Source organism: Schistocerca americana, chromosome X (assembly GCF_021461395.2).
Source record: "Schistocerca americana isolate TAMUIC-IGC-003095 chromosome X, iqSchAmer2.1, whole genome shotgun sequence".
NCBI lineage: Eukaryota > Metazoa > Arthropoda > Insecta > Orthoptera > Acrididae > Schistocerca > Schistocerca americana.
In genome coordinates, this window is record NC_060130.1 from 625,366,420 (window position 1) to 625,382,005 (window position 15,586).

The 15,586-nt window shown below is 41.7% G+C and overlaps 1 protein-coding gene across 1 annotated transcript in view; it reads left to right on the forward strand.

Annotated features, from left to right (window-relative positions):
- LOC124555753 (hemicentin-1-like) overlaps positions 1-15,586 on the forward strand; it is an 817,128-nt gene that overhangs the window by 575,434 nt on the left and 226,108 nt on the right. Inside the window, exons 41-42 of the mRNA XM_047129776.1 lie at positions 8,517-8,671; positions 14,758-14,942. Of these exons, the coding sequence (XP_046985732.1) occupies positions 8,517-8,671; positions 14,758-14,942 (340 nt within the window). The remainder of the gene's footprint in view (positions 1-8,516; positions 8,672-14,757; positions 14,943-15,586) is intronic.

Here is a 15,586-nt window from a genome sequence, read left to right on the forward strand (position 1 = left end):
CTACACTATGCGAAGTGTGATGGAAACGTGAATCGTGTTACTACACAATTGGCGACGAGTAGGGTTGTTCTTCCTCGTGTTGCGTCGTTATTCCAGTTTTGCAGATTATCCACGGCATGGGAGATTTAGTGTGGGTTTTGGATGAGCAGCAGACGGAGATCATGGCCACCATGAAACAAGTGCTTCCGGCGTTGCTCTCCACGCAGTCTGCTCCAGCGCCGTTCCCTCCTCCGTTTCCCCCATATGACAAGATGGCGGAGGATTGGGACGCATATGAACATCGCCTTTGGCAGCATTTCCAGGCATTTCATGTTGCCGATGTGGATGTATGTCGTGCTCTCTTCTTGTCTTTGATATCTCCCTCACTGTATCAAGTTTTGCGGCAGCTGGCGCTGTTGCAGGAACCATCGTACTTGTCTTTTGACACATTGTGTTCATTGCTGCCTTCATATTATCGCCGCCGCACATATGTTGTGGCAGCTAGGGTCAAGTTCTACCAATGCTAGAAACAGCCCCATCAGTCTTACCGGGCGTGGGCTACTACCCTGCACGGTCTCAGTCGCAAGCGTCATTTTGTCACGGAGCAGTCGTGAGAGTCGTGTGCCCACATTATGGTGCGCGACGTCATTGTTCGTCCGGCCCCGGATAGGGAGGTCCGGCAACGGGCCCTGCAGTTGGAAGACCCTTCCCTTGAGGAAGTCCTGTCCGTTGCTCAATCGTATGAAGTGTCTCACACCACAGGTCAACAGTTGGAAGCATGGTGCAATGTCGCGGCGGTTCAGGGTAGCGTGGCTGCATTCACTGCATCGGGGTGGACGACGTGCGAGCGGTACAATCCGGTCGTTATGGCCATTCCTGCATGGCGCATAAACAGAGTTCTGGCCGCTGGCCCCCGTTACCATCCTGTGCATCGTGCTATATACATCATGATCGGTCAGAGTGCCCCCAGTGTTGAACTGTTTGTTGCAAATGTAATAAAAAGGGACACATTGCTAAAGTTTGCCTCTCAGCCTCAAAAGAATCAAAGGAAGCAGGTACAGAGGACATGGATGTTGACATTCAGGAAGTTTCATTGGGCCAGGTTCCCACACATCGCCACACAAACTCTTTATCGAGGTGTTGGTTCGGTCGCTACAACTGCAAGTAGATACTTGTTGAATGCACAAACTTACTCCAACCTTGGGTGCCCATTGGTGCCAGTTTACCGGTGTTTACACGGTTATGGTAAACAATTCATTCCTCTGCTGGGTCAATTCATTACCAACGTTACTTACAAATCAGTCACTCGGCCTCTGACTTTTATTGTTGTCAGTGATGCGAGCTCCGCTAACCTTTTTGGATTGGATGCCTTTCAGGCTTTCGGTTTTTCTATCACAGACACCATACAGTTGGTCTCTAAAGATGTTCCCTATCAATCATTGGAATCTTTGATCTCTGCCTTTAAGGATATCTTTGAGGAGGGCCTGGGTCGTGTTTCAGACTTTGAGGCTCACTTAACGCTGAAGGCATCGGCTCGCCCGCGTTTTCTATGAGCGAGGCAGATCCCCTTGGCTCTCTGCCCTCAGGTAAAAGCAGAGCTAGAATGGCTAACAGCCCTCGCCGTCATTCTTCCCATTTCTTCTAGTGAGTGGTCTTCGCCCCTCGTTATCGTCAGGAAACCCTCGGGAAAATTACGTCTTTGTGGCGATTTCAAGGCCACCATTAATTCCCAATTGGTGGTGGACACCTATCCCTTGCCTCGTTTTGATGAATTGTTCTCCGTCGTGGCGGGAGGCCAGTATTTTTCGAAAATCGATCTTTTGGAGGCTTATCATCAGATACCACTTGATGAGGACTCCAAACGGCTGGCGATCGTCAACACCCCGTTTGGCCTTTACCAATACCAGCAGTTGGCCTTCGGAATATCCAGTGCCCCGGTGATATTTCAGCGTTATATTGAGCATGTCATATCGACAATCCCTCATTGTATTAATTACCTGGACAACATAATTGTCACGGGCCGCAGCACGAAGGAACACTTGCACAACCTTCGAACCCTCTTTCTCAAATTCAGGTCTATGGGCCTGCGTTGCAACCTGCGTAAGTCAAACTTCTTCCAACCGTCCATTGGGTATGTGGGCTACACCATCTCTCGGCACGGCATCCAGCTGCTAGGAAGTTTGGTTCAAGGTAACATCGACCTTCCGCGGCCCGCTTCGCTGAAGGAGTTACAAGCATGTTTAGGCAAGATTGCCTATTACCTCTGGTTCATTCCCAGGGCTTCCACCATAGCCTGCCCCCTGTACTGCCGTCTGGGCAAGGGTGTTCCTTTTGATTAGTTTCCTGCATGCGAGCGAGCATGCACCTCATTGAAGGGCCCCCTCACGTCAGCACCTTGTTTGGCTACTTTTGACCCCAATAAGCCGTTGGTCCTGGCTACAGATGCTTCGCAGTATGGGGGCGGTCCTCGCCCATCGCAACGCAGATGACTCCGAGCAGCCACTGGCGTTTGCATCTAAAACTCTTAGTCCAGCACAGGCCCATTACTCCCAGGTGGAAAAAGAGGCTTTGGCCATTGTCTACGCTGTTACCAAGTTTCACCCTTTCTTGTATGGCATGAAGTTTCAGTTAATCACTGACCATAAGCCATTAATATAGTTATTTGGCCTCACCTCTCAGATTCCAGATAGGGCGGCCCACAGACTGCAGCGCTGGGCCTTGTTCCTCTCTAAGTACCATTATGACATTCATATTCGTCCTACCGGACAGCATGCCAACGCCGACGCTCTTTTCCGTCTTCCGGTGGGCCCGGATCCTAAGTTCGATCGGGAGGAGATTATGTGTTTCCATTTGGATGTGGCGTCCCGCCAAGCGGTTGATGGCTTCCCGATCACTAGTTCTAGAGTCTCTAGGGAAACGGCAGCTGACCCTGTTCTCTGGCAAGTAGTTCACCTCGTTCAGCAGGGGTGGTCGTCCCAACCCCCAGGCCGGGCCTTGGACCCTCTTCATAATTATTTTGTTCTACAAGACTGCCTCTCAGTCTTGGAAGGAGTTCTCCTTCTGGCTACCAATGATGCAGCTCCTCGCTTGGTTGTTCCTGCAAGTTTACGAAGGGAGGTCCTCATGTTATTACATGAGGCACACTGGGGTGTTTCCCATACTAAAACCTTGGCTCACAGACATGTGTACTGGCCCGGTATTGACAGAGAAATTGAGCACTGTTCCCAGTGTGCGAGCCAACAGGTCAGTGTTCTCTTCAGGGCCACCTGCAACCGAGGCATGGGAATGTGTTCACATAGATTTTGCGGGCCCCTTTCTCAATGGCTTTTGGCTCATTATCATTGATGCTTATTCCTGATTCCCATATGTGTTTCGCTGCTCCTAAACCACTTCAGAAGTTGCAATCCAGGCACTATCAAAAATCTTTTCTGTGAAAGGTCTGCCAGTCACCCTGGTATTCGACAATGGACCTCAGTTTATTTCGCAGACCTTCTAGGATTTTTGTAGGCGCTTTGGTATTCAGCACATTTGCTCTACCTCCTTTCATCCACAATCGAATGGGGAAGCCGAGTGCATGGTGCGCACATTTAAGATGCAGATGAAAAAGTATGTGCACGAATTTCCTGCGGAGGAGGCATTGACATTTTTCCTTACGGCATACCGGACCACACCGATGGGAGACCGCAGCCCCGCAGATCTTCTCCACGGGCGCCAACCTAGGATTCTGCTGCATCTCCTCCGGCCCGGTCCTTGCCAGTCTTCGCAAAACGGGGCACCCGACTTTCCACTGGGTGTGTCGGACTGGGCACTTGGGTTTGGTCGCAATCCACGTTGGATACCGGCAGTGGTCCTGTGCCGCAATGGCTGCTGGCTCTATACCTTGCAGGTGGGGGACCGGGAGGTATGTCGTCACCAAAATCAGCAACGTCCACGTTTGGACACCCACCCTCCGGCCCCTCGGGCGCCGGCTTCCCCATTGCCAGCACCCGTATTGTTTTCTCAGGGGACGCTAGCGCCCCTCCCACCTGTGACTCCACCATGCTGTGATGGTTCTCATCCTTGGCGGCCTCCAGTAGCTCCAGCACCGGCATCGCCATCGTTAGAGATGCCCTGGCAAGAGCCGGCCCCCCCCGCAGTCCCAGTTTCTCAGGAGGCTGGTTCACCTGTGGTCATCCCTTCCCCATCGTCACCGCCACTGGGTCTTGCCCCTCCCGAGGTGGACCAGGATCCGGAGTTCGACGGCTTGTTGCCTGTTCTGTCCCGGGCTCCTGTGGTTGGATGACGGGGGCCTCTTCATGTGGGTCACTTCCAGCCGTATTCGAAAGTTCCGGCTCGAGGATTGGCAGATCCCCTCGACTCCAGCCTTCCGATGGATGTGGAAGTCATCGCTACTGCATGACGCTTGACCTTCCGACGCAGTGGGTCACAGTGGCTTCACCCCCCCCCCTCCCCCCGCAAAGGAGGAGGAGTGCAGTAGCCACCAGAAAGTCCCGTCCACCAGAGGGCATGCAAGAATTCAGCCCTGACCTCTGCCGGCGGAACAACAACAACCCAGGCAGCACGGGCCGTGCCCAGTTAGTTCACATTGGGCATGCCTATCAGACAGTTCCTGGTCTACACTATGTGAAGTGCGACAGAAACGTGAATCATGTTACTACAGTTTCTTTTCTTCCTGATATAATTCAGTACCCCATCATTAGTTATCCAATCTATACACCTAATCATCGGATTTGTAATGTAGCACCACATTTCAAATCTTCTGTTTGTACAAGTTACAGTCTGCATTTCACTATCATATATGCCTACATGCAAGACAAATACTTTCAGAAAACACTTTCTAACACTTAAATTTATACATATCAGTTTTCTATTTTTTTCAGAAAAATTTCTTGTTTTGCAAGTCTGCAGAGATAATTTACATAATGTGTAAATGAATCGCGAATCTTTTATTACACCATTCTTTACTGTTAATAAGTCTGAACTGTTAGTAATTAAATGTTCACCTTCTATATGTTCGACTTTTCCGTGCATTTTTTCCTGTTCATTGTATACACAACGTAAAAATAACATAGTTCACTAATTACATATTGATACAACTTCTGTATCAACAAGGCATAGTTAATACAATGCCATAAAGACATCCATAAAGTTGCCACATACTTTCTGAATTATGTAGGAACTCATAACATAAGCAACAAAATTGGTTACTGCCACTTTGTGGTTGATTGTCATTCCATATATCAGTATTGTGATTGGTTTAGTTTTTAAATATTTTTACATAATTTACAATTCAGTTTTTAAAATGATTCCAAATATTTTAGTTGGTGTGGATATCAGTGATATGATTCTGCAATTCTCTGTCGCAAAACTTTGGTACTATTTTCCTTTATTTTATTTAACTCTGTCTTCTGTTGCAATATTTAGTATGTTAAGTAGTTTGTTTGAATATTTTTGCAGTGCTTCATAACACAATATTACACCAGCTAGTCGAGACAAATGTTTGACATCCAGCTGTTGTAGAATGTTTGACTCTGTTCCAATAAATGCAATAGTTTGCTTTATACATGGAGGTTTAGAAATTACATTTACTTTCTCCATTTTTTATGCAATCAAATCATCTTATATAGTTACAGTGTGTGTGTTGAACAAATTGGTTATGTCATGACTGTCTCCATAAAATTATTCAACTCTCAAGAGGCAGATGCCCTCTGTGTGTTTTTACATTGTCTTCTTCTTTGTTCTATGAGAACTATAAATCTTATGCACAGTTCTGAGATACACACATAAAAAAAAGGTTTGCATCACCCCAGTTTCCAGAACACCTGAAGATAGACGTTGACTATGGATATTGTATCACATACACAGTCCCTTTGACTGTTCAGAGATGTCACTAAACCCACCCAAAGATGTAAACAACCATGCATGGGCAGTACCTATTACATGGAGAAGGTCCGACAGCCAATCAGATCCAGTCATTCCACCAGGAAGGAGGTACATGCCTCTTGTTGTCTGTAGGTCAACCATGCCTAGACAGCCACTACTGTGGTTCAATTACTATCACATTATTACTTTGTGCCAGGGAGGGCTCTCAACAAGGGAAGTGTCCAGGCGTCTTGGAGTGAATCAAAGTGATGTTGTTCGGATATGGATTAGCTACAGAGAGACAGGAACCCTCAATGACATGCCTTGCTCAGGCCTCCCAAGGGCTACTACTGCAGTGGATGACTGCTACCTATGGATTATGGCTCAAAGGAACCCTGACAGCAATGCCACCATGTTGAATAATGCTTCTCGTGCAGTCACAGGACATCATGTTACTACTCAAACTGTGTGCAATAGGCTGCATGATGTGCAAATTCACTCCCAACATCCATGGCGAGGTTCATCTTCTCTCCTCCAATGAGGGTTGCATATGTCTTCAACCAGACAATAGTCAGAGATGTGTTTGGAGGCAATACAGTCAGGCTGAACGCCTTAGACACGCTGTCAAGTGAGTGCAGCAAGGTGGAGGTTCCCTTTTGTTTTGGGGTGGCATTATGTGGAGCCACCATAAACTGCTGGTGGTCATGGAAGGCACCGTAATGGCTGTATGATACATGAATGCCTTCCTCCAACCGATAGTGCAACCATATCTGCAGCATATTGGTGAGGCATTCGTCTTCATGGATGACAATTTGCAGCCCCCGTCATGCACATCTTGTGAATGACTTCCTTCAGGTTAATGACATTGCTCAACTAGAGTGACCATCATGTTCTCCAGACATGAGTACTATCAAACATGCTTGGGATTGATTGACAAGGGCTGTTTATGGATGATGTGACCCACCAACCAGTCTGAGGGATCTACATTGAGTCGCCATTGAGGAGTGGGACAATCTGGACCAACAGTGCCTTGATGAACTTGTGGATAGTATGCCATGATGAATACAGCCATGCATCAATGCAAGAGGACATGCTACTGGTTATTAGAAGTTCCAGTGTGTAAAGCAATCTGGACCACCACCTTTGAAGGTCTCACTGTATGGTGGTACAACTTGCAATGTGTGGCTTTCATGAGCAATAAAAAGGGCAGAAATGATGTTTATGTTGATTTCTATTCCAATTTCCTTCACAGGTTTCAGAACTCTCAGAACCAAGGTGATGCAAAACTTTTTTTGTTGTGTCTATTTCATTTTATGTCCTAATATGCTGAGACTTTTTTTGTGATGAGCTGAAATTATTTTTTTCCTTTTTATTTTGTGCAGAATTGCATACCTATCCTTTTTCCTCCTAATCTGAAATTCATAATTCAGTTTAATTTATTTCTTGCCTGGGTTACGTCATTCGTGACTTGGCTTTTACATTTTTTTCTGTATCAGACAGTAACTGCTATAGTAACAATAATGAAATGCTTTACAAAACTGGCCCCATTTGTCATCTGCCTCACAGTTTACATATACTAGTTCCCAGTTTTCAGACTCTAACACCTTGTTTAATAATTTTATGGTTTACAAACTGACTTGTCTTTTCTTCTTGCATACATTCTGTTCCTGTGCATGACTATTCATGTTAATGTCAGTAATTATATGTGGTAATGATTTGACATGTAATCACTTGTTTAGATCTTGTCATTCTAATAGATTTATTTACTTTAATTATGTTGTATTCTTAATGCTTGTGTCCACAGCCATCAGACACTGATTAAAAGATATCATGGTTCCACTGAGGCTGCCTGTTGTTTGAATAAAATATTTTATTCATCACTATTAGTTTCTTCTCATACAAAAGACAACTCAATACCATACCATATAGGCCTACACAGGTACAAAACAATTTATTTGTGTTGTAAATCATATTTGGAAATACGTATAAACAGAGTAATCTGCTATTATAATTCCCAAAGCAGTCTTAGTCAAGTTAATTGATGATGTGTTTGAATGTGCATTGACATTTTCATTCTTATTTAGAACTACATGTATGCTATTAGTATAAGTCATATGTGCATGACACTTGATAATGACCATGAGGTTAGCACTGGGCAACAGCAACAAATAAAACCTTTATTCAAATCCAGTGTTGTTTGTTTCTTTCCTTGTGTCTATATTTAACTTAACAGTAACTTTTAAATAAGTATATTTGTTTGTAAGTTGAAACACTAGAAGTTCAAGCTGCTGAAAGATGCACTATTACTTCCAATGTCAAAACTTCAAAACCCAATTCTGCAGCATATTTTATAACATATGAGAGAGCCCAAGTTGACCCATAACCATAAAATATTCCAACAACACCTCCCTGATGCAATGCTCAACAATAGCAATTTACTGTGTCATAATTTCTTTGGTGTCACTCTTCATGTAATTTGCTTCAAACCATTTTCTGCAAATATTGGTATGTTTCATATGTACTAATACTGAAAGCAACAACAAGGAACTGCCTGTTTAATTTTCGAAGGAAAAAGATAAATTCACAGTACATGTGTTTAAAAATTATGATAATATGTAAACTAATTATTCTTTTTTTCTTGAAACAATTCACATAATTTTTTAATTTTGTTGTAGCACCTGCAGAATGGGGAGCTTGGTCAGGGTGGTCAGAATGCAGTACAACCTGTGGACCTGGACAACAAGTTCGCAAGAGAGAGTGTGTTGCACCACATATCGGTTGCCAAGGGGATAATGAGGAATGGCGCAACTGCTACATGGCAGAATGTCAAGTAAGCTTAAGCATTCTTTCTCAGAGACTGAAACATAGTGTACTTATGTCTTCATCTGTAGGAACACTGCAGTGTTTGGAGGTACATAGAAAGACTGGATGTTTTTATCGACAGAGATAAAATATTATGATCAACCCCTAGAAATTAAGTTTTTGAATCTACATTTGTGTTTGTAACAGGCAACTTGGTTTGCTCAGCTTAAATTACTCTTGTAATTGTACTCAAAAGTATTAAAGAATTAGCAAACTATTGGATCCTGACACACTTCTGAAAGTGAAAAGAGTGCAACTATTGACCATATGCAGTTCATGAATAAAAGCTGCACAGAGCTCTTGCCACAACAGATCTGTCAATCTCAAGCTTTTCACAACTTTCTCCATCATCATCATCATCATCATCAGGTAATTAGATTTCAATAGGTTGTTAGTTATTTTAGTTGGCCTAATTATTTAATGAAGACACCATGAAGTCACAGAACTTCCATTTTCTATCAGTGATTATGTCACTGTATATGATTAGAGAACGTTGGTAGTGATGTGGATTTCATTAGTGATGGAAGACTGAATTGACTTCTCTGTTGCCTTTCAGTTTCATGTACCCATTTCCAGCCACCACTAAGGGTGGTGCCACTGTCTTGGTTAAAGCTGTGGGTACACATTCTGACCTCAGTGGCTTCTTTGATGACAGAATCCCAGTAGTTAGATGCATTGGAATGATACCCTGAGATGACAAAAGTCACAGGACAGTGATCTGCACATATACAGATGGCAGTAGTACCACATACACAAGGTATAAAAGGGAGTCCATTGGTAGAGCTGTCATTTTTACTCAGGTGATTCATGTGAGAAGATGTCCAATATGATAATGGCCACACAATGAGAATTAACAGGCTTTGAATGTGGAATGGCAGTTGGAGCTAGTTGCATGGGACTTCCATTTCAGAAATCATGAGATAATTTGCTATTCTGAGATCCACAGTGTCGGAAGTGTGGCAACAATACCAAATTTCAGGCATTACCTCTCACCACACACAATGCAATAGGTGACAGCTTTCACTTAATGACCAAGAGCAGTGGCATTTGTGGAGAGTTCAGTGCTAACAAACAAGCAGTACTGCATGAAATAACTGCAGAAATCAATGTGGGATGTATAACAAATGTATCCATCAGGAAAGTGCAACTAAATATGGTGTTAATAGGTAATGTCAGCAGACAACCAATGTGAGTGCCTTTGCTACCCACACAACACTGCCTGCAGCCTCTGTCCTGGGCTTGTGGCCATATCAGTTGCACCCTAGATGACTGGAAAACTGTGACCAGGTCAGATGCATCCTGATTTCAGTTGGTAAGAGCTGATGGTAGTGTTCTAGTGTTGCGCAGACCTTGGAAAACCATGGACCCAAGTTGTCCACGAGGCACTGTGCAAGTGGTGATGGCTCCGTAATGATGTGGACTGTGTTTACATCGAATGGACTGGGTCCTCTGGTCCAACTGACTGGAAATGGTTATGTTTGGCTCCTTGAAGACCATTTTCAGCCATTCATGAACTTCATGTTCCCAAACAATAATGGAATTTTTATGGATAACAATGCCCCATGTGATATTAGGAAGTATCCAATGAATTTTATCACCTCAATGCCTTTCTGTTTTATCAAACATTATCAAATGTTTGTTCATGAGGCCTACTGAGATGTAATCTACTGATGATGATGGTGATTCAAATGGTTCAAATGGCTCTGAGCACTATGGGACTTACTTCTGAGGTCATCAGTCCCCTAGGACTTAGAACTACTTCAACCTAACTAACCTAAGGACAACGCACACATCCATGCCTGAGGCAGGATTCGAACCTGCAACCGTAGCCACCGCGCGGTTCCAGACTGTAGCGCCTAGAACCGCTCGGCCACTCCGGCCGGTGATGATGGTGATGGTGTTGGTGGAGGAAGTTATTGAAAGCTTGAGACTGACAAATCTTACATGGCAAGAACTCTGTGAAGCAATTATTTAAGAATGTTGCTCCAAAAAACTACATTCTCATATGCAGATCTTTCTAATTAGACTTTAATTCTTCAGTAACAGAGTGGATACAGCCACAGCTATCCATAAAACATATGTGATAGTAGACACAACGATGGAACACACAACATATCTGAGCTTCACTTGCCACCTGTGTGGTACTATATAAATATAATTTTATGTGTTGCAGAGACAGGGGGTGCATGGCTCGTGTGTGGTTGACACTGTGTAGAACTGACTGTGTTGTGTCATAGCTGTTTGTGGGAATGAAATGCTTCTACACAGCTGAAATAGACACTCAGCAATTTGAATCGGTTGTTGCATTGTTCCAGCATGCAACTGAAAAGAGGGTACATGAAAGTGGCCATCAAGATCACACATGTACAGATGTAACAGCAACCACTTTTAATTTTTTGTGTGTGCCATGGATCATAATCATTACCTCTAGCCATGATGTACCACATGCATGCACGCACACACACACACACACACACACACACACACACACACACACACACACACACACACACACGCCATACTATACATATTCAGAAATTATTATATGGAATTGTGTTTGAAGTTAATTAAATTATCTGTTAAATTCTTTAGCTCACTAGGTAGGGGTGGAAGATTTTTGTGATTGTGTGCCTCATTTCTTTCTGTGTCACACCAAGGCTGAGTGATGGATAACGTAAGTTATTTCGCGTTCTAGTGTTATATTTGTGAATGTTGCAGCTGTTTTCGGACTGTGATTGATTGTTGACAAAAAGACTCTGTAAGTAAGTAAATGTAGCATGAGACTGTTGTCGTATGCCCACTTTATTAGAGAGCTGTCTACAAGAGGTTCTAGAATGGACACCACATATTATCCTTATTACATGGTCCTGTGCATCACTTTCTTCCTCAATAACAGGGTACCCCAGAATATGATGCCATATGACACTAATGAACGAAAATAGAAAAAGTAAGTAGAAGTTTTGATGTTTAAATTTCCCAAATCTGACATTATTCTTCATGCAAGATCTGGAGACCATAGACATTAAAAGAGATTTTAACATGTGAATTCCACTTCAAGTTCTTATCAGTATAAACAACTAAGTCTTTAGAATACAATTTCATTTACTAATTTACCCTCTCACATTATTACTTGTGGTTTGATCATGTCTTGTACAATACAGAATTGTTGTGTTGTGTTTCATCTAAGTTCAGTGGTAGTCCATTTTTAAAGAACCACTCATAGTTGTCAATAAATATTATTTATATTTTCAAGTGTTGAAGTTACTCTGTTAGAATTGATTATAATCCTTATATAATCAGTAATGGGAACTCTTTACCTGTTTTTCTGGATACATGTTGGCAGGTAAGTTGTATAAAGCAAAACCAAGAGTGGACCCAGTGCTGACAGTTTATATGTGAGATCTGTGTTTGGTAATTATTCCTTATTCTAAATATTCTGTTTCATAGTTTACACTCCCTGTGTTTCATAACATGACTCACTGAATTCATTTAGTCAGGTAAACGAAAATCAATTACCAGCAACTTCTCTGATACCATAATATTGTCATGTTGAAACCAAAAACAAGTCCAAATACAAAGGCAGAGTCATCAGTGAAGTACAACGCTAACAGCATGTTTATTACTGACTCCAACATACAGCCAGAACCAAACTGACTTCTGGGATGGAGGGTACAGCTACTTATACAAACATTGAATATTCCAGAATGCTAGCATTCATACAAGCATTTAATATTCCATAACATACAAACAGTTTAAACATGAAATATTTCAAGAACCTTCCAGAAATGGTTAATGCTAAAGCTGGCATGTGGGTTTGAACTGTTGAGTTGTGGTCATGTTGTGATATCCTCTTCACTGTAATGAACATTGTAGGTAGCCCCTCCCATTGAAGCTTTGCAATCACTGAGTAGTTATTCAATTTCCTTGAGCCACCCATCATCAATCTGCATGTCTAGTCTGTAGTAGGGCTTTGTACGGCTGACATGTGTATTTGTACTCTTGATGAAGTTACGAACTGACAGTGTGATCTAAATATAAAATGTTATTGGTAGTAGTTTACTGCTTTCCACCACCTTAGTTAGAAACTCTATTAAGAAAATTAGATTACAACAAAGGAAAGGCCGCTGTAGTACAGTTGGCTTAAGGTCATCCCAGACAATTGGCAACACTGTTGGCAGCTTTCAACTGCTAAGTGCAAACAGCTGCAAGCATACACAATCTCCATCTACAGAGTTGCACCCAGCTCACTGCAACTGTTAGAGAACTTCTTACACCAACTTGACTTTAGCATGGCTCTAGAAACGTAAGTCAAAATCTCTACTTAGAAATGGTATATTATTAAGATTAATCAGTCATCAAAGTGATTCATGAATAGGTCAAAATTACGAGATGCAGCCTAGTGTACTGTGACTAGTGCTATTGATGTTCATGAATTTCTACTGGTGTAACAAAAGGTGCAAAATGCCATATAGCAAAACACAAGAATATAATTTTTTTGTATTTGTACCCCTTCACAAGGAAAGCTGCAACTCATTCTTTTTCTTTATTTAATGTACAATAATTTGGTGCTATGTTCAGCATTCCTATTTAGTGATCATATTAAGTTCAGAAATACAAATGATAAATTAATACATGATTTAACTTTACAAGTTTCAGGCTCAAAATTTTCAGTTTTATTAATTTATATTAGTACTACAGTATTTTAGTGCCATCTTACCCATAAAATGGTTCACTGAGCAGATGCCAGGTGTCACCAGATCCATCTTTCAGGGGAGGTAGCTGGTCAGTGCTAAGAAGGCACTATAGACCACTTGCTGTTCACTCAACTGTAATATCATGGCAATGATACAGTGTGAACAATGACTTGCACTCAGACTAATGATAGGCTGATAATCTTTCCTTCCTAATGTACTCACAGACATGAAACAGCAGTTAAGACACTACCACTGTGTTAGAGATAATAGTGTTTTAAATCCCCATTCAGATATTAAATTTTCTGAAAGATCTCTGATCACTTAAGGCTAGTGACTAGATAGTTTCTTCATAAAAGGAATTTTTGATTTCTTTTCCTGTTCTTGTCCATTCCATATTTGAGCTCAGTCTCTTAAACCCCATTGTTAACACATCATTAAACCCTAATCTTCTTTCTTATCTTCTCCATATAACTAGTGACTGATCACACTTAAGACATTTGTTATTTACTCTACCATGTTTTTACATTTAATACTAGATTTTTGAAACAGATGCAGATTGGGTTAAGTGACAATCACAACACAAGTAAGTACAAAAACTGAATATTGTAAGTTAGACATATTGCTTTCTTATTTGTTTTCTCCCATCTTAGTTCAGATCTTTGATGTGTTACCAGCTATGGCTCATTTTTAGTAGCACTCTAGAATTTGATTATTGGCTGTTTGGTCATTCCTCATCATTATACGTCCATCATTTCTCTACTGATAGAGAATTTGGATTAATTTTTGTCTCCTTGTGAGCTATTTTCTTTGTCATTGTTTTGATGAATGAACAATATCAAATTTTGTTGTCAATGTTGGTGCTAGTCCTGTTATTTATGTTTCAATGCTGAGGTAGTAGATGCTCTTATCTTCTTCTACATACTGATGTTACATGTCTGTACACATCAGCCACTATCACATCTGCATGTCAGCCATCAGCATTTAGCTCCATGATGTAATTTACTTTTGGGTTTCTGAGAGCATATCAAGTACTATTAACAATTTGGGTATAGTGCTGTATCTTCTTGTAGTTGTATTTGTTCCATCTGTTGTCCCTTACACGTGATATTACCGTTAATACCCAATTGTTGTTCTATTTTCCCCTTACAATAACTGCATAGCAATGAGTGATCTTCGTGCAAAAATGTTGCTTGAACACCAATTGGTTGTCAAACAAGAAAATGTTCAGTAAACACTTCAAGCATTTTGCATCCCCGCATAAATTGCTAGACTTAATTTATTAATTTTCAGACATTACAAAATTTCTATATTCTTTTAATTTACATATGATATTCATTTGAGTTTTTCTTTGTTCTTTAAGGTACATGGTGGTTGGAGTGGGTGGTCTGAATGGAGTGAGTGTTCTGCATCATGTGGCTTAGCAAATCGTAAGCGCTACCGCAGGTGTGACAGCCCTAATCCTGCTTATGGAGGCAACCAGTGCCAAGGAGCAGATACTCAAGAAGAATACTGCCACCAGCCACCTTGCCCTATCCATGGAGGCTGGTTCGTTTTGTTTCTCACAAGTTTTCATTTTCTTTTTTCCATTACGTACCCAAGATGAAGGTATTGTGTGCATCTGTTTTTATAGTAAATAAAAGAGACTGAATCTTCCGCCCCACAAGCCTGTTCTGGTTGACCTTTATTGTGAGATATGAGAACCTTCTGAAAAAAATAATTCTGGATTCAGTGCAGCTTCATACTGTGAAATAAATGAAATTGTGTTAAAAGTGCAATCACTTTGCAGGGGCTTGTTTTGAAAATTCAGAAGACTGGGGGGAAACAATCAAAACATGAGCACATTATTCATTTCACAGCGAATAGTGATACTCAACCAGTAGTTATTTGGCTCATATTGGCACAATCTTTGCCCAAACTAAACCACGTATTTCTACAGTATGCTCAAAAGTTTAAATTAAGCATCAAATAGCATATGAAAAGAATGGATGAGTAAATAATGTGTTAGTTTTCTTGCTATTTGAATTTGAACACATAATGCCCATAAAGAGAATACATCAGATATGCCATAAGAGACATTTATTATGAAATTTGTCAATGGAGTACTGTATAAAGAAATGCTTCATTTATATACAATGATGAGCCAAGGCAATATGACCACTGCCCACCACAAAACTGAATGCTGTCTGGGG